This window comes from Thermobia domestica, chromosome 17 (genome assembly GCF_964235325.1).
Source record: "Thermobia domestica chromosome 17, izTheDome1.hap1.1, whole genome shotgun sequence".
NCBI classification, from domain to species: domain Eukaryota; kingdom Metazoa; phylum Arthropoda; class Insecta; order Zygentoma; family Lepismatidae; genus Thermobia; species Thermobia domestica.
Genome location: NC_137470.1, coordinates 16827753 through 16855588, shown reverse-complemented (window position 1 = coordinate 16855588; position 27836 = coordinate 16827753). Strand labels below are relative to the sequence as shown.

The 27836-nt window shown below is 35.5% G+C and overlaps 1 protein-coding gene across 1 annotated transcript; it reads right to left on the bottom strand.

Annotated features, from left to right (window-relative positions):
- Nucleotides 1–1717: 1717 nt before the first annotated feature.
- On the bottom strand, nt 1718–26366 carry LOC145674482 (THAP domain-containing protein 6-like). Its single transcript, XM_081744599.1, has 3 exons — nt 26230–26366; nt 5118–5316; nt 1718–3164 (listed from the first exon to the last, which is right to left on the bottom strand). Exons 1-3 carry the CDS (start codon nt 26298–26300, stop codon nt 3129–3131), a joined length of 306 nt encoding a protein of 101 aa, XP_081600725.1. The 5' UTR covers nt 26301–26366; the 3' UTR covers nt 1718–3128.
- Between the last annotated feature and the right edge of the window lie 1470 nt (nt 26367–27836).

Here is a 27836-nt window from a genome sequence, read left to right as displayed (position 1 = left end):
CAATTGTCTTGAAACTAGTAGAACTATATATATATATATATATATATAAAAAACGAGATGGGCTGATAAGGGTCATTTTTCGCCCATCGAACACCGGAAAAATCAAGAGTCCGATTCAGACAAGTTTGCAATATCTGTATACTGGAAGATGTTTCGTATGTGAATATAATAGATACGTGAGAAAGAAAATAAGTCATAGAAATTAGTGCCCCAAAAGAGGTAACTTTGCGTCATTTTGACAATTTTTGCTGTCGTTGACATAGGCTTGTAGTAAAAGAAGGATTCAATGAACCTAAATAAACCAGACTCGTAATAATATAACACTGTGTAAGCTTTGGTATGAGGAACAATATATTTTGGTTCAGTGTGTCTTTCGACCTATGAGAGAACAGAATATATCTAGCCTTTATAGACACTGTACATTTTTCCGGTGTTCGATAGGCGAAAAATGACCCTTATCAGCCCACATCCTTTTGGAGAGAGCAAATATAGATGATAGTTTGCTACCTTCCAGCTGCACTTTGCTTGTTCATAAAATAAGAAGTAACTTATTAACGACAATTTTAACGTCATTTAATTTATATATATGTATACATAAATACTAAAAAAGCAATAGAAAACGCCTAAACCTGTGATATTTTCCATAAGTAGAAGCTTTGCTTTGTTAGAATTAAATATAAACTAATTATTTGCTGAGCAAAACTATATATTTTCATTAGTGTCTGATGAAGCCAGAGTTGGCGAAACTGTAACACGTTTTGAATTTTAATGAAAATATAGTTTTGCTCAGCAAATAATTAGTTTATATTTAAGCCTAAACCTGAATATTTCTGAAGGTTACATCAACGTTTATTCCATCATTTACTCTTGTAATGGACACGGAAACTTTCTCTGGTTCCTCGTAGGGAGATTTCGACTTAAAAGCGAGCCACTGAAACAAATCTAATAAATTTAACCTTTCAACGAATTTGGCCTGTACATTTTAATCCAAAATTTTACAAAATCGGCTGCACAATCGCTCAGCAAAGTAGCAATTGACGACTAATTACCCAATAACAACACATTATACTCGAAGGTAATGCACAAGGGAAAACAAACACTTCCAAATGCATAAACAAACATGGCGGCATCCAGATGGCTCCAAGAACAAAGGATTAATACTTTTCTAAATTGTCATGTAAAAAAAAAAAAAAAAAAACAGTAAAAATCATAGTAATGGCACAACCGTATTAGAATGTGTGAGGGCAAGCATATAAAAATAACTATAAGAAGATTAGGATGAAACATTAAAAAATACTATACTATACGGTAAATAAAGGGCATTATATATTTATCGCTTGATTTTGACTTTAGAATGACAATGTACTACAAACTATAACAATACTCAGTGATCATATTACAGAATGCATAAGGGGATTAACAAAAACTGTTTTATACAAAAAAAAAAAAAAAAAAGTTGAGAAAAGCAAATTGTTGTGTATATATAATAATACTTAGTACCAGATGTCAATATCTGAAGCCTCTTCACAACTTTTTGAGTTTGAAAATTGTGCGAAAATGGAAGAAAATATCAAAATTTCGAACTGTGCAACCTTCAATCTGATTTCGCATCAAGCACAAATAGAACACACCCGGAAGCTTTTTCGCCGAACTATCGGAACATGCATCCAGAAACAAACGTGTGTCAATATCTGGCGTATAGACACACTTGATCGAGAAGCGACCCAGTCATTACTCTCACAAACTGGTTGCATAGTGCATAGCATCTGCACGATACAGGATTCATTTTCAAAATTCTTATTTGCAATCCGTCACTTCAGCTAAATACTAGCTTATGTTGAGAAACAAAAACATCCGGTTGTGTTTTATATATGCTCGCCTTGCTTGGTGCAAATTCGGAGGCGATGTGAGGTAGGAAGTTGGAGTTTTCTGGTGAGGAATATTTTGCTACACGTTAAAATTCTCCATTTCTCAGTTTTTTATCTGGAACTGAGGTCACAAACTATAAAACACTCCATCGTGGTTTTTAACTGTTATTTGCCGGTCTTCATGCTTTAGTCTATGCTGTCAAAAATCCAGGTCCGTGGGGTGAGTACAATGTACCTAAAAATCCATTCGTACCATGCAGTTTCTCATATATACTCAATTATAAAAATACTTCATACTATACACCCTTTTGCCATACTAATTACTCTATTTCGAAAAATAGTTAAATATTTTTGGGGGCAACTTTTCTTAGCAGTTACAAGCTGCTTGACTCATACCAACTGGTAGGTTTATAAATCCCTTCTCTGCAGATACCATTGACCTGCTCACAGAATACCATACGACCATTTTGTCAAAATGTAATATAAGTAACTACAAGTTTGAAAAAAAAAAAAAAAAAAAGTGAATGAGGTATTTGAATGATGCCTATCTTTCAGTTCATAATATAGCAGACTACCTACAGCACAGATGCTGCAAATTATCTCGTGTATGAACAAACGTTATATTACTGAAAACTATGTACAATGCGTCTTTGTTGATAACTACCCCGATGGTAAACATTAACTCTTGTTTCATATGCATACAAGCTAAACGACTCTCTTTTCATTATGAGTAACTTTCCTTGATTATCACCTAACAAAAACTAAATGTACAAAGCAGATTTATCAACCGTGTGCGGTTTCAACCATATATAAACAAGTCTCTTAAGTTGTCCGGATAACTTCTTATAAATAGTTATAAATATTTCGCCATCACTGTTCTTCCGTTACGCATAGAAGCTAAACGACTCTCACTTTATGTGTAACTCTCCTTCAAAATTAGCACCCAACAAAAACTAAATGCACAAAACAGACTTATCACCATGCAGTTTCAAAAATATATGAACAAAGTCTTAAGTTGTTCGGATTACTTCTTACAAATAGTTACAAATATTTCGTAATCACTGTTCTTCCGTTGGAAGCTGAGACTGCGTGCTGCTGAGAGTGCCACCTCCAGATGAGAATGCTCTCTCATCCAGAGTAACTCTAATAGTGCTTCTGCTTTCCTCAAATGAAACTCGAGTAGCACTTCCGCTCTCATCCATTGATACTCGAGTAGCGCTTTCGCTCTCATCCACTGAAATTCGAGTAGTGCTTTCGCTCTCATCCAAGGAAACTGGAGTACTGCTTCTGCCTTCTCTGAAATGAAAATTCAAAGTATTGTGCATTTGTGCTATAACATTCGATTATCAACATGATATAATTAAGGCGAGAGTCAATTTCTCACGTATTGACAAGGAAATATCTGAGGACCACGGATGCTACAGTGCCAAGTGACATTGAAGAAAGAAAAAAAAAAAACTATCCTCTGTTGCAGCAATGATATGGAAACACAACGTGAAGTGCATAATTCCCTCAACAGGTGGCAGAATAAATCACCTACGTTGTATTGCTTCCGATACTTGGTGCTCATTTTTTATTAAAAATGGTAACGTTTTGAAAATTTCGCAATTGTTTAATAAACTACTCTTCAAGATACATCATCAGAGCAAATTTCGTTTCCCTAGCTCTAGCGCTTCAGCTTGTGCAGCTTTTTCATATTACGTTTTGCCGCTAGTTTGGAAATGAAATCTTTGAGTTTTACGTCCCACGGTTATGCCGGTTAGGCTAAAGGAGACTGATGATGAGTAATGAATGAAAATGGTGGAATGAAGAAAGTGGGAGGATATGGAAGAGCCCCAAGGAAACCCACGCACACGGTGTTGGTCCACCACAAAGTTTACTTGGCGGGGGCTGGGATCGAACCCGGGACCCCTAGCACCATAGGTAAACGCTCTACCACTGAGCCACCGCGGCCCCCAAAAACTAACTTGGAATTAATTAGTTCTTCTGTACTCTGCAGTATTTTGAAATTGTCCATATGTAATTTTCTATAATGGTTTCACTTGTGCACATGTTTATCTTCTGCTCCTCAAAAGACAATTAGACAAATGTATTAAAAGTATGTAAAGATCAGTACAACGTATTTTTATCAGGAGTCCTTCGTGAGTGAGTCGGCAAACGTACCGCATTTGTGGCCAATTAGTCCCGGTTTCGAGTTCAAATGGAGGACAATTTGTTTCGGATGTAAGTCGAGAAACGGTTTGGACTCCGCTCTAAGCTTATGTGACCCCTTTCAGCATAACCCGGTAGTTGCAAAATAACACCAAGGTGAAACAAACGTATCTCTGCCCATATGTAATATAAATACACAGAGCAAATTATTTTAACAAAAAAAAAAAAAAAAGAAAAAAAAAAGTTTAAACACCAAAGAAAAAACTTTTTTTCAATAAAAACCATGGTTTTTGACAACCCTCTTACAGACATACAGACAAGCATGTACTAAAATACAGAAAATCAATTAAGATACGTTCTTCAGCGTTGGATATTATAATTAGCCACTGTATTAAAACCCTGCCTCTCCTCCCCATATATTTTTAAGACAATGCTAATTAAGTCACAACCCAGTCTGCGTCTTAATACCAGTAATATTTAGTACATTCATTACCACTAAAAATCAAAGAATTTTGCACTAATCCTGAACGAGTTCTTTTAACTCCTAGCTAATTAAACGGCTTAGTATTCATTGTAATAATATGTTGTTTTGTTCGTGACAGATCACATTTATGTACATAGCATACGGACACAATGAGCCTACAAGCAACTTATGTAATTTCCTTATATCTCTAAAACGTTCCCTTTCTTGGAACACTTAACTCACTTGCACCCTCCCCTAAATCTCCAACGTATACTTTAGGTTATAAAAGTACAGCAGGGGACACTTTTAAATGGTACAGCCATATGGAGATTTACGGCTAAGGTGTACCATTTAGAAGTGTCCCCCGCTGTACAGTAATGCTTCTTTTTACAGTGTTTGATGAAGCCAATATGGTCAGTTAGTTGGCGAAACTGTCACATTATTTTAAAATAAACGTTGTTTTATTCAGTTATTTATTTCCTAGTTCAAGATATTTAAGATAGCAAAACTATTATGAACCAGTTAGCTATAATTTCACCAGGAGTCAAGAGAAATCTTTGATCTTTCTAGTGATGATAATGTATAAAATTATCAAGGTTCAAATAAATAAATAAAAATAAAGAAACTGAATATACCTTCTGCAAATACTTTGGAAAAGCAGGAAATACAAATGGAACTGCATTTTCGCGAATTCTCACACAAGACAGGGACGTTCTATCAATGTCATCTTCTCGGAAATGTACAGAACAAAGTGCACTACCAGCACTAGGAGTCCAGTTTTTCCATCGAATAGACCTAATCCAGGCTTCACGCAATTCTTTCTTCTTAGGTATCCTTCAATTAAAAAATGTACAAAATTATCATTAAAAATTCAGATTATACAATACGAATATAGAATTGGTTATTGAGCTTATGGAACACACTTTAATAATAATAATAATAATAATAATAATGTTCCTATTTCAGGTATTTTAGCCTATATTTCCATACTCCCAAGGGTACTCTTCATCGGGCATAGGGCTTAACATTTTTTCTCTTATGCAGCTCTTCACGTAGAATTTCTTTTCTTCTCTTCTTTGGTAACAACAATGGTGTGAAAATATCTTTTTTAACTAAACTGATTCTGTATTTTTAAAAATCTATTCCTTTAATTTTCTACGTTGCATGTAAGTTTGGAAGACGTGAAAAAGGAACATTATTCTGGTTAGTTGTAATTGTTATTACAAATACAGAACTTTAGCCATAAAAGGCTGACAACGCAGATTATTACCCGGTCTTGCTATTTGTCCCCCCCCCCCCCAAAGTAATCTACTGCTACACTATGCGCGGACTTGGATTTGAATAAGTTATTCTATATTCTAATTTTGGAAAGTATAACCATAGCTTTACTTGGGAAACTCTCTTACATATCAAGTTTAACTTATCTATCGATCTTTTCCGCTTCCTCTTTATCATGTAATGACAGTCTTTACTGATTTCTTCTTTCACTGGAAGCTTTCTCATACACATGGACAATGAAACTACATTTAATTCCGACATTCAATCATATCTCAGGTTTGAAACTTATTACACTAATTTTATGCGAAACACAACTTCTCAGAACTTTTTAAATTCATGCAATAACAATAATAAAAATTGGAATTAGCGTGGAGCACTGATAAGTTTCTCATTTATGAAGAAGAGTATGTAAAGCATTATATTTCAGAAATTGAAGATAAACCGATTCTTCTCAATTCTCAACTTTGCTGTAGGTTTCTTTTTTAATTTAACTTCACATCACACAACATACAAGTAGTCTTATCCTTGCGTACACACACAAAATAGGACTGTTTTAACAGTGTTCGCTGGCAGATGGTGTTGTTGCATCTCTACAGATAATGCTGGGCGCAATTATGCAAAAAATACCTACCTGTTTGGGCTAGGTAGTCACTAGAAGCTAGCATTGGACCTATTCACGTCTGGGAAGCGCAAAGAAGGTCGGTCCGCTCGATATCAAGGGAATGCATGTATATATATATATATATTGTCACGGTACGCCAAATTCAGAGATAAAAGTTTATATTAAAATTCATTTATTTCATTAATTTGGCTAAAGATTAAAATTAAGTTGTTGTTTAAGAATTGGCTTGAAGTCAGAAATTAGTAATCTTGCAGACAGACATATTATCACATAATATTACATAGTGCTTATGATTGTTGTTTTTAATTAAGTAACGATCCAGACACGAGTCTGCATATGTCATAACAGTATAAACAAATATTGAAGCAAGACGAAAATGTAAACCTTTGTATAATTTATGTTCACAACAACACATTCTAAAAGTTGAGTAAAATTGTGAAAATCGCAGACGTAAACTGTCTGGAGATTTGGTCACTGAGAGAAAATGCAGAAACTACGGTTTCAGCACAGAGATGTATCAACTACGAAATTTGGTAAGGATGAAACGACAAAATCATCATGAAGCAAAATGACATAAAAAGGTTATGTCGTACTGAATAGAGAGCAGTTCCTAAGGATCAGTTGCGGATGATCCATTGTCTGAGATCAGTTCCTGAGGATTAGTTCCTGGAGACCCGTAATAGGATCAGTTCTTGGAAACCAGTCTGTAGGAGACCAACACCAAGTTTCAGTGGAAACCCATCCACTGTGGCTGGTCACCGACTACGAACTCCGAGTCCAGGAGTTCGACTCCAGTAAACATCCAAGGTATGTGGTAATACATCTCTGATTACTCTCGACTGATTGAATCGCCAATAGTTTGACTAATGTGATCTAGCAATCTTGCTTAACTAAACATCACAAACATAATACACCTAGCTCTACAACATCAATGACAATAAATGTCTAATTAAAGATTAAATGCTTAGCTCTTAATTAATTTAATACCTTTCGCATGTCAAGCGTAAATCCTACATCGTAGGTTGGTGGAGATATGATCATTGTCGCATTCCTGTCTATTCTGGATAATAGACGGAAGCAGCCTATAGCGTGTCAATAACATACTACATCCCAGCTCAATAGGCACGATACTTTAGTAGGTTGAAATATATATATATATATATATATATATATATATATATATATATATATATATAAAATAAGTACCGATGATCAACACTGTATGATAATTTATGTTTAAAAAAAAAAGTTAAATTCTGGACTATATGAATTCGGTATTGTGGCAATATTAGGTACATAGAGCATAATATGGCAGTTTCAAACCCACTATCTTACTAATTCATTTATCTTGCCTAAAACCAACCCTTAACTTAGAACATGTATGCTCCAGTAATGGAGGGCAGGAACTAAAAAGCGAGTATTATCTGAACCAAATATGGTGAAATGGGGCAAAAGTTTAGATGCCATTCCATGTAATGCGGGCATGCAGTTGAAAAATGTACGGAAGAAATATATATTACTTGATTACACAATAAGATCGTACAAGTAATAAAAATATATCGGGGTCTTACCTCTTGCATGTATAGTAAGGCAAAATTCGAAATAAAAAGTGTGGCGTTTACCAGGTAATACTTCATAAGAAAGACATGAAATAAAGTGTTATATAAAGACAGTGTACAAAGCACTGATGCTAATAAACACTCGCCCCGAGCGAGTTTTTAAAATCGCTATTTTTTATTTTAAACGTAAATAAATTATTTTGGTAAATCTTTAGTAATGGGGGTGGGGAAACTAACGAAGACAGAAAACAACGTGCCTTGTGTGACTCCAAACCACCTTCACTCGCTAACGCTCGCTCGGCAACTGTCTGAATTAAATGTATTTAACCTCACCTATCCGAATGTGAATAGAATATCGGGAAAATTCGGTTAAAATCCTGGCCTCCCTAAAGTTAAACAATAGGCACGATTTCTAATGGAATGTGAGCAAGTAGGGTGGATTTTTTTGTTGGGCTAGTAACATTTTGTTGCCTATTTGCATTCTTGGTACAAAGTGATCATTGAACACACAACTCTCACAAAGCTGTGCCAGCTGCATATGGCTATAGGGCACATGTTTTCATGAAACATGAAATGTTTTTCCACTACCATTTATGTGTAATCCCACGGTCAGGAACGTGCCTGCTCCCTACACAAAGCCTCACTACGGCTAGTATTCCCCTGCCTGCCTCAGATAGCAATCTTGGTTTTTAATGACCACATGACACAAGTTGGTTTGTGCTTTTAAGTCGATTCTGCTTTATATAGTGCTGTTTTCTGATATACCTGAACACGCTGTAGTTATACTCAGCTCTCCTGAAGTCAGTCTGAATATTTCATTACAAATCCTTATTTAAACACACTTTAAGACAGAAACAGTGCATTTCCTACTAAAAGGAATTTATATTTCACGAATATAATCATCCCGTTGTGTAGCAACCTAGTACAGGTAGTATATTTGTATGTGTTCTGGGGACATGTTTTGATAGGAAACTCCGCTCCCAACGCCCCACCTAAAAGCATATTTACATTAGTAGAGTGTTGTTAAGCGCTAGTGGGAAGCATGAGAAAGTAACTAATTTTGTGCAGTAATATAATACAGATGAATTTACACTAGCATAAAGCACAGAAAGCATGAAAACAAGAATTATTTATGATTAAATGTTAACAGTGAACGATGAAAATGAGAGGAGTAGCTAATTATAGGCAACATATGTTAAAATAATAACAAATAAATAGTAATACAACGTTAAAAACTGTTTTAAGGTTAAAAACGTTAAAAAACTGAAGGTCTAATTCGGGGACGCTACCTGCGGAAGATCAGCTTTCTGATGCACGAACATGGCGGCGTCTGCTGTAGCTGGAGCACGAGAAGTTCCTAAAAACTCTAAAAGTTTGGCTGAAGTCGGTATATTTAGAAATGACAACGTGCCTGATTGTGAATTGAAGTGCAGTGCTTTAAATAGAAATATTAAACTTTCAGATATTTGCAACAAAGACAACGATATTGAACAATCAAAATGTAGATATTGTATAGCAGCAATTAGTAACCAGAAAACAAATGACGATCAATCGTGCTTGGGTGAATCATCTGAAAATAAACTAATAAGTGAGCTGATTGAAGAAATACATTCTCTACGCAAGATTATTTCATTGCTGACAAACGATAAATGTGCAGGTGTGTCGAAGCAACATTATCAAAAAAAATCTGAAGATGTACTCCTTCGTACAAGGGAGTGCAGTCCGCTATGGAGTGAAGTGGTAGCAGACTCAAGAAAGCAAAGTAGTTGCAAAACAAATACTCAGCAGTCTACAAATGTCCATCTGTTACAAATGAAAGTGCCCAGCAGTTACCGGTACAAAACGAGTAACAACAAACAAACATGTATAAAGAACCAAGAAGTATCAAAAAATATCCTCCCTAAACACAAGGAAATTAACTCTCACAAAAAATGCATCAGTAATTCCAGACTGCACAGTGTTCCACGAGAAGTACCGACGCAAAACAGATTCGCAGCTCTGGAAGATGTATCAGGAGAAAATAGTTATGTAACCACACCATCTCGGAGTGCTTATCAAGTGAATAGCAACAAATCAAACTGTTGTTCGACTGACAGCAAAAGCAGTGCAAGTGTAAATTTAACCATTAGATCTATTGGTTTAAGACCAAAAAGTGTATGTAACATACCTGTAAGTAGTGCAAGGGAAGAAATAAACGAAGTAAATGAAGTGCTTATTGCTAACAGTGTAAGAAGAAGTGCAAGGAAGGAAACATTTAAAAGTGCTACGGTTGAAATGACAAATGAGAGTAAAGAGAGCAATAGTTTAGTTGTGAAAAATGTACGTGCTGAAACGAGTACTGGTAGTGCGTGTAGTAATATGAGAAAGTCAAGTGAAAATATAATGAGTGAAATGAAAATGGGCTCTGATGACAATAAGGGGTGTAGTTCAATTGTAAAATTAAAGTGTAGTGGTATCACACCGAACTTTTCTTCCAAGTCGCTTGATCCTGCTGCAGGTTCTGTAGAAGGATCCGATTTAAGGTATGTTAAAAGTCCTATTACAATTTTAGCTGATAGTCATGGTAGAAACATTGCTCAAATGTTAAGCAATACGCTGGATGACAGTTACACAATTTTCAGTTTAGTAAAACCTGGAGCTCCAATGAAGGAAGTACTAAAGGATCCTTCAATTAATAGTCTCTACTCAAAAACAACGGGAACATTAATTATAATGGGGGGAGCTAATGATGTATATTCAAATAGAAGTGAAAATTCTGTCTCAGTCTTAATCAGTGCTCTGTCATTACTCAAAGATAAAGTTTGTAATATAGTTGTAATAGGCATTCCAATTAGATATGATCTAATCGAAAGCTCGTGCGTAAATGATTTAATTAAATCAACGAATAGAAAATTCGAAAAAATATGTAAAGGTCAGCCTAATGTAACCTTTGTTGACCTCTCAAATCTAGGAAGAAACTGTTTCACCAAGCATGGAATGCACTTAAATAAGATAGGTAAGAAACAGGTAAGCCAGCTACTGGCAAAGTATATCCAGAACAAGAAGAAGATATGCCATGCTATTCCAGCAACATGGAAAGTTCCAACAAATAACAGCAGTCTTTGTTTAGCGAGTCATTCAGATACACGTAAATCTGTAAAACTGTTAGGAATGTACGTCGATTCAAAGTTAAATTGGAATGAACATACAGAAAACTTATGTAGAAAGTTATCCAGAGTATTGTTTTTATTGCGTAAATTAAAAACTGTAATTAGTGAGAAATCTCTCATAACATCGTACAATGCCTTTTTTCATTCACATTTGGAGTATGGAATAATATTCTGGGGTAATTCTTCTGGTGCACAGAATGTCTTCAAATGGCAAAAGAAAGCAGTAAGAATAATTAAGGGATTGCCTAAAACAGCATCATGCAAGGAAGTGTTTAAGGAAATTCAAATTATGACAGTGCCTTCTTTATTTATTTATCGATGTCTCATGTATATAAAAGAAAATTTAGATAATTTTAATCACCGAAGTGATGTTCATTCCTACAATACTAGGCATAAAGGCGACCTTAATATGTCACAAGTTAGGTTAACCACTACTCAAAAGAGTTATAAGTATACAGGTATGAAATTATTTAATGTATTACCACAAAATGTACGCACAATGCCTCACGACAACTTCAAAAACTTTTGTAAATCCTTCCTTATAAGCAATTCTGTATATAGTATCTCTGAATTTGAAAAAATATGTTATCAAGAGTTGAAAGCAAGAACAATGATACATAGATAAAACTTGCCTGATAGTGTGATAAAACTTGTAAATATATATATATATGTTATATTTGACAATGTCTATTGCAACAAATGTTGTTTAATGACAATAAAGCATATCTTATCTTATCTTATCTTATCTAATAGTGTAGATGAACCAAAAGCTAGCAATATTGTAAGTACAAACAGGAAAACAAGCATTAGCACACCGGCTAGGTCATGTAACAGTAAGTTTTCGCAAAAGTCAATCGACGAAACGATCTGTTCTGGAGTAGTAAATGGAAGACAAAATTATGCCATACTATCTAATGAAGAAGATGTGAGTGTAGAATCGAATATTGCAAATAGGGGTGCTTCAAATGACATTGTTTCTCCTCAAGAAATTACATCACATCAGGACAATATACATATGAAATCAAAAAGACAAAGAAAGCCTCCAACACATCGTCCGGATTATTTTTTATGGTAGGATCATCAACCCAAAACAAAGACATCCGTAAAGAAAATTCCAGTTTTGATAAACGTCTAATTGACAATAAATTAAATCTGCGGTCTAGTAAGAGTGATACTGTTGGAGTGCAGACATGTTATCAAAGTATACAGTCTGACAACTTAGGTTACAAATATAATAGCAATAATATAGTCATTTTTCATCAAAATGTACAAGGGTTTACGTTTCATAAAAAGAGCATGTTAGAAGAACTACTTTTGGACAGACTGTTAGGAGTGCATTTAATTTGTATAACAGAGCACTGGTTGCAATCAGGCTGCTTAGAATACCTAGGCATTCCTCAATTTGAGCTAAGAGCACAATACTGCAGACATAATAGAGATAGAGGAGGGGCTTGTATATACGCAAAAAGGGACCTAAAAACGAGAGAATGTACTAGGTTTAAATATTTAAATGTAGAAAAACACTTTGAAAGTTGTGCATTAGAAATTGTAGATTATAACTTTGTAATTGTATGTGTATATAGAACTCCTGACAGTGATATAGAGATATTTATAAATAAGATGGACACCATACTAAATTATTTTATAAAAATCAAGAAGACTGTCGTAATTGTCGGGGATATCAACATAGATTTTTTACAGCCGATAAAACACGAGGTAGAACTTCTTCTAGATTCATTTAATATGGAGGCAGTTGTTAAAGTTCCCACACGAATCACAAAATGCTCCAAAAGTGCAATTGACCAGTTCATAGTGAGCAAACATCTTAACTATAACACAGTAGACGTCTTCAACAGTGGTTTTTCAGACCACCTTGCCCAAGTACTCGATATACATGTAACTCCCAATAAAAGTTTTTGTAATCCAAGAACAAGTAATGTAACGTACAAAAGAAAATTTAATGATGAAAATATACAATATTTTAATCACCTCCTCAGGGAAGGAAATTGGAACGAGCTTTACTTGTATAACCAGGTCAATGAATCTTTCAGTTACTTCATTGACACCATAACATTCTATTTCAATCTACCATTCCCTGTTGTAAAATGTGTAACTTCAAGAAAACAATCAAAACCCTGGGTAACACAAGGGATCAGAATAGCAAGTAAAAAAATGAGACTTCTTAACAACGCTAAAACACAAGGAAATCTATCACCATATACAGAGACATATTACAAAAGATATAAGAACATATATAAAGGAGTTCTGAAAGCAGCAAAACAGTTACACAATGACAAAATCATTAAAAAATCCGATAATAAGTCGAAGGCGTTGTGGAAACTAGTGCAAAACGAGTTAAGTGTAAACACTCGTAATAATGACGGTAATTTAGAGGTAATTAAAAATGGCAACGTAATTAAAGATCCTCGTACAATAGCTGACCTATTTAATAATTATTACAGCAACTTATCAAAAACGTACAATAGTGAGCTAGCAATGCCCACGAAAATATTCTCAAAAACTTGCAACAATACAATGTATCTGCATCCAGTTACAAATGCAGAAATAATAAAAGTGGTGAAGAAGATGAAAAGTAAATGGTCAGCTGGCGTAGATGGTATACCGCCAAGTATTGTAAAGAAAAGCATTAAATATATTGCTGACCCCCTGTGTTTCCTCATAAATATGACGTTCTTAAGTGGAGAATTCCCTAGTATATTAAAAATTGCAAAAGTAAAACCAATTTATAAAAAAGGCGACAAATCAGAGCTTGAAAATTATAGGCCTATTTCACTTCTCTCAACTTTTTCAAAAATTTTAGAAACCATAATGAGTATCCGGCTATCATCCTTTTTACTTAAACATGATCTAATAACACACGAGCAACATGGCTTCCTAAAAGGGAAATCAACGGAAACAGCAATATATAATTTTGTAGAAATTGTACATAAAAGTTTAGATAGTAAGGAGAAATGTATAGGTGTTTTCCTTGATCTTTCTAAAGCATTTGACTTAGTGTCACATAGAAATCTTCTTTCAAAGCTCCACGATTATGGAATAAGAGGCATTGCGTCCAAATGGTTTAAATCGTATCTGGAAAATCGGCAGCAAGTAGTAGAAATTACATACAGTGACAAAGATACAAATCAAACTACATACTACACATCAGGAAAACAAGAAATATCATGTGGAGTGCCACAGGGATCCGTATTAGGTCCATTATCATTTTTGATATACATTAACGATCTACCATGTAATATTGCTCCAGCAGAACTATCCCTTTATGCAGACGATGCTAATATCATAGTAAAAGGGAACACAAATGAGGATGTTGAAGGTAATGCAAATGAAATCCTTCATAAACTATCTCGATGGATTAAAGAAAATAAGCTTAAATTAAACATTGAAAAGACACAAGCAATCAATTTTCATCATATCCGCAACAAACATACACAGCCTGTTAATATTTCAATTGAAAATAACGGAATAGACTATGTGAACTCCACTAAGTTCTTAGGAATCTGGATAGATAAAAATCTCTCCTGGGATGTACAAATAACTAAACTTGGTAAAAAATTAAATCAAATTTATTTCGCAATTAAAGTACTCAAAAATGTTTTAAAAGAGTCTACTTTAAAAACGATTTACTTTGGATTATTCCAGTCAAATTTAACATATGGCATTATATTTTGGGGAAATACACACAAAGCCAAGGTAATTTTTACAATACAGAAACGAATAATAAGAATGATGGCGGCTGCTAAACCAAAAGATCACTGCAAACCAATATTTAAAAAATTTCGTATACTCCCAGTACCTTGTTTGTACATTTTAAATCTACTGATATTTGTAAAGAGACATTTAGAAGGTGTTCTTACGCGGATAGAAGAAAAACATGATCATGATACAAGAAACAAACAAAACTTTTCCATTGTAGAACACAGAACCGTATTATATGAAAAAGGGTGTAAATACGCGGGTATCATGCTATACAATAAACTTCCAAAAGATATAAAGACTCAAAAGTCTGTTGCTAAATTTAAAAAAGAACTACAGAAATATTTACTAAAACACTGCTTTTACTCGATAGAGGAATACATGAATTGCTAACAGAAAAAAAACAACAACTACATTATCTACAGTAACCAGTGTCGTTACTTGTTTTTAGCATTTGATATATGTTCAAGGATTTCTACATACACTGCAAGTAATAATTACTCTTACTTTATTTTTAATAATATCATGCATAATGTAATGGATAAGATGTAAGGTGTAATGTTTAATTATTAACCTAGTGTGTGTAATTTTCATTATTATTGTTCTTTTTACTTTTGTGTTTATATATAAATGACGTGTCCACTTCATATGCATTGCAATACAGTGCTAAATGTATGAAAAAAGGACGAAATAAATGCAAAAGCGTGGGATAGCTTTCACAATATCTTTGCAAATTACTTCAACGAAGCGTGTCCCAAAAAAATATACTCTGTTCCTACATCGACATGTAATAAAAAAACATGGGTAACCACCGGTATTAAAACGTCAAGCAAAACACTAAGGTCTCTTAATATGGCGTATAAAAAAGGGAATTTATCTCCAGAAATGCAGGAATATTATCAACGCTACAAAACCGTTTATAAAAAGTTGCTTAAATTTGCCAAGAAATCACATTACTCAAATTATATAGACAATTGTAAAAACAAACAGGCAGCTATGTGGAAGGTAGTAAATATAGAGTTAAAACATAGCATCAAAACGAAAAATGAAATTACTGAGTTGGATGTTAACGGGAGCAAAGTTACATACCCAGACCATATTGTAAACGCCTTCAATAATTATTACACAGGTTTACATAACCAGCACGGTCCTAATGATAAATCGCACCCAAACATTCGCAAGATAAACACAACTATCGGTACCATGTTTTTACGCCCCACCTCAGCAAGAGAGGTACATAACATAATAATGTCACTGAAGTCAAAGTGGTCTTCTGGTCTGGATGAAATACCAATTGCCATCATCAAAAAATGCAGCATTCACATCTCGGAACCATTGTCCTACCTCATAAATATGTCCTTTCAGACAGGTACCTTTCCTGACAAATTAAAATATGCCAAAGTTAAACCGCTATATAAGAAGGGGGACAATACAAAAATCGAAAATTACAGACCAATTTCGTTGTTGTCTTCTTTTTCAAAAATTATAGAGAAAGCATTTCTCAACCAAATTATACCATTCCTATCTAAGCATAATGTAATTTCACCTTCACAGTTCGGGTTTCAAAAATGCAAATCAACTGAAATTGCTATCTATAATTATATCAATGAGGTTACGGAGGCCCTGGACAAAGGCAAAAAATGCGTAGGATTGTTTCTAGATTTATCCAAAGCTTTTGATTCTGTCCCTCATAACATTCTTATCCAAAAACTTAACAGTTACGGTCTAAGAGGAATCGTTAACTCATGGATTAAATCATATTTGCAAAATCGCACTCAAGCTGTTGAAATATCTTTTTCGTCAGACACAGCTGAATCAGCAACTTATAAATCTCAATTTAGAAGCACCTCTACCGGCGTCCCTCAGGGTTCGATACTAGGACCCATATTATTTTTGTTATACGTAAATGATTTGCCACATGACGTATCATTAGCAAATACAACTATGTACGCAGATGACACAAGCCTAACAATAACAGGTACAAACTATGATATTGTCTGCGATAAAATTGACGAGACAACTCGTAGTTTAGAAAACTGGTTTGCCCGAAACAAACTAAAATTAAACACAGACAAATCTACAGCTCTAAATTTCCATCACATTCAAAATAAGCAGTGCGTAGAAATTGATATAATGCTAAATAATCATAAAATCATGTACTCAAAGTCAACCAAATTTTTGGGACTCTGGCTAAATCACAACCTCTCCTGGGAAACTCACATATTTTCACTGGCCCAAAAACTCAATAAAATGCTCTATGCATTAAAATCAATTAAACATGTTTTACAATTTGACACGATTCGTAACTTATATTTCGGTCTCTTTCAGTCTTTACTTACATATGGCATAATCTTCTGGGGAAATTCTCGAAAAAGTAATATGTTGTTTGTAATACAAAAAAGGCTTTTAAGAACTATAGCAGGGGCCAAAATAAACGACCCATGTAGGCCAATATATAAGGAATTTAAAATTTTGCCGTTACCCTCTCTTTACATGTTTCGACTGCTGCTCTTCGTCAAAAACAACATTGACTTATTTAACACACCATCAACACATAAATATGATACCAGGCGCAAGGATAAAATCCCCAGCAAACAGCACTTCACTAAGTTATATGAAAGGAATCCAATGTTTATGGGTTCTATATTGTACAATAAACTACCTCAGAATATTCGAAGGACAGAACAAAAAGGAGAGTTCAAGAGGTTATTGAAAACCTATCTGTTGCAGCACTGTTTTTATTCTGTAAACGAATTTTTAGATATGTAAGTGAATTTGTCTTTTGATAGTTTTGGGTAGCATAGTAGTTTAATTCAATTGTCTATTGATAGTTTTGGAAATATATTGTTATGTAATGCTTTTATATCGTAGATGTAGCATAGTAGTTTATTTCAATAGGTATGTATTTGTCATTACTACGTGTTTTATATATTTGTACCCTTGACGAGTCTTATTCATACGCACGTAATCGTGCAATATGTATGACTAAAAAGACGAAATAAATGAATGAATGAATGAATGAATACAATACAATACTACTTTTGGCATTATTCGAGCAGACGGTTCTACCAAATTTTGACACATTTCTTACATTTTCAGGTTAGGTTAGAGCTTTGCAACGGCGCAGACGTGTTATATGTTTTTAGGGGAGTATCGATATTTTTTGATTCATTTCCTTCTAGTTAAGGTCTTTTATGAACACTATCATAAAGGGCTCTGCTGTGATAAGTAAAATATACCGGTACTATAACGATAATTTGGGGATACCCTAGCTCAGTCGGTAAGACGGCTGACTTTGACTTAAACGTAAGAGAAACGGGTTCAAACCTGGGTCCAAACTAAAAATCTTGCCGATGCTGGAGCCCCGGACCACCCAAATAGTCGGCTCGCATGGAGCTATGTGTGTTTTTTCGCAGAGTATGCACTAAATGAGAAGGCAAGGTTCTAGATTACTGGTCCCCCTTCCCATTGAGCAGTAATAAAGACAGAAAACAACGTGCCCTGCGGGGCTCTAACCAGGGTTTGCCCAAGTGGGCCCAGCCCGAAAAAACCCAGTGGGTTTTTTCGGGTTGGACCCACCTGAAAAAACCCACCTGGGTTTTTGACCTATTTGTTAATATATCATTGGTGCAACTAAGGTGATCACATTGTAAGTGATTTTCATCAGATTTTAGACTTTGCTTGGGCGAATTAGAGGCTTTCACGTTAAGGTAGACAACAACATTCAACATACGATCTTCATAAAGTTCTGAACGCACTGAATGATTTTTTTAAAAAAAATACTTTAGCTTGAGATAGTTATAAAACAAATTAATGTATGGATTATGCTGAAAGCCTATTTGAAGTACAATAAGCAATTTTGTACTTTAGAAAATATTTTCCGTGAATAGTGTGCTCGTCGACACCAAGGGACGTTATCACTCATACATTTGACGGGTTTAAGGTCATAGGTGCCGGTACTAATAGTACATATGTAAATACATTAGTAAAACTATTAGCATTATTTCTTACCTTGGATGTAAAACACAAGTTTCTTCAACTAAAATTTGGTTTTCCAACAATAACAGTTTAGTTCAGTCATTTGTTGCTACTCTTCAAATAATTATTCTGTCGAATCAACACCAGCAATAGCGTAAAAATTCTTGTCAAATTTAAGAAGCTTAATGCTCGGGGTTCCGAAGACTATGTATCGCTTACTATTTCAAGTGCTGAGTTCAAATTTCCGTACTAGTGGAAGTTTTGATGTACACGACGTGAAAGAAGTGCTCGGGAAATTAAACGCAGAAGGATCGGAAATGAATACTTCAACAATAAAACTATTTATTTTACGCTTAAGCCTGCCATACGTCCCGTTTTTGGGCCCGAGCGTCCCGCGGTCCCGTAAATTTAGTCGGGACAGGGTAATTTCCCTTTTTTTTAACTCCGTTCCATTTCTGCTATCAATATCAGCTTATTCGAAAAGTGAAAAAAAAAAATCTGACATTGGCTGGAAATCCTGTAATTAGTGAATGAACGGTACGCTGTTTCGAGGAAGTTATTACACCACCCTGTTCGACTTAATAGCGAGCGAAATTTAAAATGCTACTTTTTCCATTGCACTTTATGGGAACTCGGATACTCTCTGGTACATTAAAAAAAAAAAAGGCTTTGAATGTTTCTACATTTACAAACACATGGAAGATGACTGACCTTTTCTCCAACAACACATTAGATAAGTTAACAAGAATTATAATCTTTTTCAGAAGCTAGGTCATAGAATTGTCCTTTGGTCCAGGTCTTAGAAAAATGGAAATCTGACAATTACACACGACACAAGGAGAAAAATCAGCTTTTCATCAGATTAAACTGACGAACGTAATTTTGGCAAATACACCCATGTAAATAAATATTGCTAAACGCGTGAAGAATATTGTAGGTAGATTGTACCACTGATTTAAATAATTTCCATATTGTTTTCCTGTAAAGCATTTTTATAGCACATCTTAAGTTTTTAGGCATCTTCAGTCTGTACAATTAATTGCGGGGTGAACTTATATCTATTATATTCCGGAACAGGACGTTTGGGCGCCACCATTTGGGCGCAAAGCCGTTTAGGCGCCAGACGTTTGGGCGCGAGGTACATAGTAAAAATCACAATTTACGACATATAAAGTAAGTTAGGCACCGAAAACTAAGCGCGAATCAAGATATATACATTTCCTACACTTCTATCTTTATCTCATCTCATTTATCTGTATATTTTCTATCTCTATCTTACTTATTCATCTAAATTAAATAGTTTAATGCGTTTGTGGCATTTGTTGCGTAACCTCATCATGGATTGATTTTTCGCTTGTTCACGATTCTTGTGATCTAATTTTTGTATTATATAAGAAAGCTAGGAAATAAAGGAATCAGACGAACTGTTAATTTTCTTAATGTTAATTAAAACATATTGATTTAATTTTTGTATTTTTTAAAGAAGTTAATAATTACATACTTATGAATATTAAAATTCGTTTTCTTTCGTAATACGTTTGTCAAACTCTATACTTCCTTAAGTCCAATAAAGAACTATCAATAAAAGATTTCCGCGCACTCGAGTTAAGAGAAGCGGGCCGGCGTAGCGTAGTCGCTAACGCTCTCGCCTTCGGTGCGAGCAGTCCCGGGTTCGAAAAAGTGTAATACGCTCTTTGAGGCCAGCCACCCTGAATGAGGTTTTCCTGGGTTTTCCTCATTTATACCAGGCAAATGCCGCGGAGATACCTAATTTATAGGTCCAGGCCGCTTCATTCCTTCCCCAATCCTTTCTTCCCTTTCCCCGGATAGTGTGCTCCCTCAAAAGTGACGGGCTAAATGGCGTGAGCAGAACTCTAAAAATCCTAAATCCTAATCGAGTTGAGGGAAAGATGTTAATACAGGGTGTCTAAGATATTGAGTTTAGGAACTGCAGTATGCCGTATTTCTGGTATCACTTTTTTTTAATTAACATTTTCATAAACATTTAATTAACATTTTAATAAAACTCAAAACTTAACACATTTTTTCGTCCCATTTTAAGCATTTAATCTGCATTAAATGAAGTGGCGAAAGGAAAAAAAGAACGATTTCAAAGTGAAAAATAATAGTTAAGTGTACATATATTGGTCATTTAGCCACTAGAAATGTGTTTGACACAAAGGTGGCCATTTTCCACTGGGCTCGCGCTCACATGTCTCAGCTGGGCCCGCGCTCATCTCTCTTAACTGAGCTCGCACTCATCTCTCTGGACTGGGCTCGCACTCGCTCGCGCTCACCAGTCTCAACTGGACTCGCGATCACTTCTCCCAACTGGGCTCGCGCTCACTCGTGCTCGCACTCACTAATCTTATCTGGGCTCGCATTCACTCGGGCTCGCGCTCATCTCTCTCGACTGGGCTCGCACTCACTCGGGCTTGCGATCACTTCTCCCAACTGGGCTCGCGCTCACTCGTGCTCGCAATCACTTCTCTGAACTGGGCTCGCGCTCATTTCTCTTAACTGGGCTCGCGATCACTTGTGTTAACTGAGCTCGCGCTCACTTGTGTTAACTGAGCTCGCGCTCACTCGGGCTCGCGCTCACTCATTTCATTGGGGCTCGGGCTCATTTGGGCTCGCGCTCAATTATTGAGCCCGAGCCCGGTTGAGCGTGAGTGCCGAGCTCACGAGCGTCGGGCTCGCGGGTTTGGACACCTATGGTTTGACATTCACACTTATTGCATAACTACAGTAGAAGGCCTGCTTTAATTTTTTTTTTTTTTTTTTTTATGGAATAGGCTCACTATGTGTGTAATGCAATCAATCATATCTAGTCTGGTCTACTTACCTTTGGCTTGAAAAGTTATCAGATAAAAAAAGACTTAACTTTAGTTGAAACTTAAATTCACAAACTTTAATTGTTAATTCAGTTTTTAGAATTTTGAAATTCCAGTATTTCTAGTATGTAAAACAAAATCCAGTATAATCCAAGGACTTCCACTACAGTAGGGCCTAGACACCTTGTGATATCTTGATTCGAACTTAGTACTCAGCGCCTAACACAATGACTTTTTAATTTTACTCACGCTCAAACGTCTGGCACCCAAATGACTTCGCGCCCAAACGTCCCGTGCCCAAAGGTCCGCGACCAAACGTCACGTACCGTTATATTCTTGAAAAAAAAATGAAATCTTTTAGTTTCAGTCTCACGGTTATGCCTGCTATGCTCAAGGTGACGATGTGATGAGAAATGAATGAAATGACGGAATGAAGACAGTGGGAGGAAATATAAGAATCCCGAGAAAACCCACACACAAGGTGTTTGTCCACCACAAAGCTCACTTGGCGCGAGCTGGGACCGAACTAGGGACATCATGCACCAGAGGTGAACCCTCTACAACTGAGCCACCGCAGCCTATTATACTTTTGTTCATAACCAGACTACAGTTATTTGCATTGTGTTGGAAAGTTGATGGGGGGGGGGGGCTGAGGTGTCCCGTATTCTCATGAAAAAAATATGGGATGTTTATTTACGCTGGAACATGTTAATTTCATACAAGACATTTTGAAACATTTATTTATTTCATATAACATGAATTGTATCTTTGTTTTAAATTAATAGACCCCTTTTGGTATTCACATTTGCCGAACTTCAGTCAGGCTTCTAGATGACTTGATCTACATGTGTTCGTTTGTCTGCCGAGCTCCTTCATGGCTATGCGGTTACTGTACGCTTCGTCGTGGGACCCGGGTTTGCTTCCCGGAGGAAGTTCATGTGGTTCGGATTACACGTTAATCAGTAGGTTCCGTCTCATATAGCCTCGCTGCTGAAAGGGACGTTAAACACAAAATCAACTCAACTCGTTTGTCTGCCTCTACCACACACACTACAGGTTACAACTTTCAGCCTTTTAAGTTAAAATTTTCAGAGTACAAGCACAAGACACTCTAAATTTCCTGTATAGATTTTTGCGGCATACCAACGTAAAATGTCAAAATGGCGGCCATTTTTTCAAAACAGCGAGTATCCGCGCTACGAAGCGCAATTTTCAGTCTTTTAAGTTGAAATTTCGACGGTGCAAGCACGATATACGCTAAATTTGCTGTATAGATTTTCTCACAAATCGAATGTAAAATTTCAAAATGGCGGCCATTTTTTCGAAACAGCAGTGAGTAGAAAATTGTTGCAAGTTGTGACAATGACAATCTTCAAATATAAAACACATTTTAACACTTTTACCCCAAAGACATTGAAATATCTTGAAAAAAAACGATTAAACCCGAAAAAACCCAATGAAACCCGAAAATACCCATATGGGCCCAGGTGGGTTGGGCTTTTTCACAAAAGCCCGGGTTTTTTCAAACCCTGGCTCTAACCCGCCTTCACTCGCTAACGCTCGCTCGGCAATACTGTGAAAATTAAATGTATAAACTTTAGTACAGAACGAAATCAACCCAGCTACTTACCTACACGGGGGACCAGTAATCTAGAACCTTCCCAATGAGAAGCTTAATTACTTGGAGATCTACTTCAGGAGGACTCTGTAAATAGTGTCGACACATAGCAAAAAACTACAGCGCATAAAATACGAACCACCTGGTGCTAGGTGGCTACTAAAAAGCACGAATGCTACTCAACGAGCCAGGGCAGAAGCGCAACAGTGGAGCCCGATCGTCAGCGAGAAGGGATGTGCATAGGTAGCTGGCGCGTCAGCGACGGGGGGTATATGCATAAACAAGGATAGTTTAAGAACACATTTACATTTACAATAATCTCAGTATCACTCAAAATTCATTACAATATGCTGTGCATTGACAGTAATAACTTGTATTCGCATTCTCATTCCTTCACGAAACATGTTCCACATAATATTCTACCTACAAATTTTCCATTTTGTAGAACCGTCTGCTCGAGTGAATCCTACTTCTTCCTAAATCGCAGGTTCTTGGCAAGGTTCTAGAAAACTAGACCCCCTTTTCATTTAACCGTAATAAAGACAGAAAACGACGTGCCCTGTGAGGCTCTAACCCGCCTTCACTCGCTTGGCAATATTATGTAAATGAAATATTGAATTTTGGTATAGAAAGGAACGAACCTAGCTAGTAACCTATATACGGGGAACTGTGTTCTAGAAACTTCCCCATGTTCTTGTCACTTATTGTTAACTTCATTACTTATTAATTCTTTCTGTATTATTTCATTTATAACACTAACTTTATTACTTGTTTCCGAGTTACTGTGATGAATTGTCGAGTGTTAAGTCGGAACACATACTTCTACTAAGAACATGTAAATATACGGGTTAAGTTTAGAGTTACCCCTCCGCTTTTTATAAAAATCAGGAAAATTTACAAGAGAAATGGGGTAAGAAATGATAATTTGAAGTTTTGGAATGTAATTTCGACAGGATAGTTATGTTTAATGCGAGAAAAGATATGTGGAAGTTAGTACTATTTGCCGGATGCGGAAGCATTCGCGGAAGGTTTCAGCAGCATGGTGCTTGTAAAATATGGCGAATATGGCGAACAGGTGTGACGGGTGCCCAAGAATAATGAAGAAAACCTTTTAAATTTTTGTGAAGCCAAGTGAAATGTAAAAAGTTTTAATACTTTGAGCACTGTTTCTTGTATGTTGCAAAGTCCAAGGGCACCTTCAGACTGGAGGGGCAACTCTAAACTTAAGCCAAATAGGCGAATATACATAACCATTCAGATACATAGCTTGTAACAAAATTTAAATCAAAAGCACATACAATAATTTCAGTATGACGATTACAGTTTTTCTAATGGAACGAAGTGTAACTTACGTTCTCTTACCACCTAAATGGATATCACTTGCACTAGGACGTGAACTAGCATTCAGTAGCCTACTTCTGAATCTATGAAGAACTCAACCTAATTGAAGCTAAAATATTGTATTGTATTGTATTGTATTGTATTTATTTTCATCCTTTTTCATACAAATTGTTCACAACGTGAACGTATGAGTTGTACACGTTATAAGAACACTGAATGTGTACATATGTATACATTTAAATCTACATGCAATATTAAAATAGTGTGAATTTATGTAAAAAAAAAAAAAAAAAAAAAAAGTACAATTTTTCATTATTCTAATTTACATACAACAATATAAAACAACATAACAGTTAATGAAACCTTACATTATAGATATACAAAATATATATACTTTAAACCTTATTTACTACACGCGAGATATTCTTCTACAGAATAGAAACAGTGCTCGAGTAGGTAGGACTTGACTGCTTTATTGAAACCGGATGTTTTGTTTTTTAAAGTGGAAGGAAGCTTGTTATAAATGTTCACTGCCTTAGGAAATGTACTATTCTTATGTACTTTTAAACGTGAGGACTCTACATGAAGATCAGACGCTTGTCTTGTATAATGCATATGAATGTCTGAGTTCAACCGGAAGCTGCTTGTACCTATCTGTATATCTTTTCTTACAAATTTTAGAAGTTCATATATATATAAGCATGGAAGAGGTAAGATTTCAAGAAATTTAAATAGAGGTATACAAGTAGTTGGAGGTTTACTTCCGGTCATAAACCTTAAAGCTCTCTTTTGTAAAACGAATATGGAATTTAGCAGTGCAGTAGATCCCCAGAATATAATACCATATTTCAATTTAGAATGAAAAAGTCCAAAATAAGTTGTGAGCAGAACATGCTGACTGACGCTATTTCGTAAAAGCTTTAACATGTAACAGGTTTGAGCCAATTTACTAGATAATTTTAGAATGTGAATTTTCCAATCTAATGTATCTGACACCCAAAGACCAAGAAATTTGGTATCCGAGACGTAATTCAACGTTTTGCCGTTAATTGTTACACAAGGGCGTTTTCTTATCTCGTTTTTTACTACGTGAAAGCACATGCACGAAGACTTTGCTGTGTTTAGTATTAGTTTATTTCTATCCATCCAGTTACTGACGGCAGACATGGTGGAATCTACTGCATTACATAACTTATTTATTTATTTATTTATTTATTTCATTTTCCGCCGTAAGAACTTAGCGTTCATGGCTTCGTCAAGAGATACAGTTACTATTACAAGTTATAATAATAATAATTGCAAACGTAAGTTTCTCCAGTTACTAATATATTTGTATCGTCAGCATACAGAACAATTTTAGCAGAGTCTAAACATTGTGGCAAATCGTTTATATATATTAAAAATAGAATAGGGCCTAAAATGGAACCTTGAGGAACTCCAAATTTTAACTCTTTGGTATCTGAATAACATTTGGTTACTCCCTGAGTGTTTCGAGATTGACAGTTAATTTCAACAGTTTGCCATGTGTAGTATGTCTATTTAAATAATTACTACTAAAATCTTCAAAATATAATAAAAAGAGCAGATAATACTGACATCAAAATATCAATACTGCTAGAAGCGAGTATCTTTCAATTAAAGATTTTCTTACTTGAGAAAGGTCATTCCGGGTAATTTCTCCTCACTCCTATTTGTACAGCTGCATGCTACACATGTAACCATTTTATAATATAAATCTGAAGCAATACTTTAAAAATAAACGACAGACACAGTACATGTCTTCCTATGAAGATAGCACTGTTTTCAGCCAACAAATATGGCGGTAAGGAGAGTAGCCAATCAGACGTGCCGATGCTCGGATGTTTTTTGGCTTCATTCTTTTAATAGGATGAAGATATATAAAGGCAGATCCTCTATTTTACAAGATCCTTGGCGAGGGCAAACTTTCAATGTTATATTTTCAAAAAAAGATGCAAGTTAATTGCAGTGGTGAATTTATATTTGCAAATCAGTGAAAATTTGCAGATCATATTGAAAGCTTTTAATAAATATTAAGAAATTTTGCCTTCGCAAACTTTCAGATTGTTTGCTCCACTAAACGAAGCAAAAATTTGCCGCCAGTAAACGTGCTATCTGGGTAGTGCATGACTACTACTGTGAATGTCGAAAGTACATGTAAAGAGAGTATGAAATGGCTCTATTATAATGGTTTCATAACGAATTTGTTGACTTTGTTATAACTTGTACAGAAGGGAAAGTAGTTCATGCGCCAAGTAGGATTCAGGTAAATTAATTTAACTTTGTTTTTAAGTGCAGTCTCTGTTATGTTATCTTGTGTGCCTTTATTACCTGCGAAAGCGGTATCATCGTATCTTACTCGTCTTGTGGGGAACGCCGAGATCCTTGTGACTAAAGGGTTAGTGTTTTTGCTTTTTATTCGGACTGCTCGTGTTCGATTCCCAGTGGTCTCTTAACCCAGGTTAAACTGAAGATCTGTATCTCAGTAATCTTATTGGTGAAAACAAACAAACAATGATGACAGCTACTTTTCTTTCTAACTAATATATACATGTGAATTTCAGAACTTTACCTGTTTTCTCAGTGCAGAAGAACTATCGAGGTGTTTGCTATCTTTTAAGTCACTAGTGTCTTAATTAGTAAGAACTTCTATACCAGGAGTTTTCGTAATTTTTAATTCTTGTTAAAAGTTGTTTCAAACCCAGTGTGTGTGTTTAGAAACAAAACGAAGAAGTCAAGTCTTTGATACTGGAAAATATAGGTAAAGATCGTAGGCTCCGTATTGTTGTATCTCACTCCGTATTTTTACGTCAAAACTTAGTAAACGAAGGTATCTTACTATCTTAACTATGAGGATGTAACAAGCCTAGTGGCTAGCGCGCGCGCCTTTACTTTTCCTGATCTCAGTGTTTGATTCTCGGTGGGAGAGCTTTAAAATTTGAACGCGTCATCGTGATTAAACTCCCAGATAGCACGAATACTTGCGGCAAATTTTTGCTTCGTTTAGTGGAGCACACAATCTGAAAGTTTGCGAAGGCAAAATTTCTTAATATTTATTAAAAGCTTTCAATATGATCTGCAAATTTTCGCTGATTTGTAAAAATAAATTCATCACTGCAATTAACTTGCATCTTTTTTGAAAATATAGCGTTGAAAGTTTGCCGTCGCAAACAGTTTGCTACTCTGTAAAAAACTTGTTTCGAAAAACTTGCTGAAAGCAAATATGTGATGATATTACCG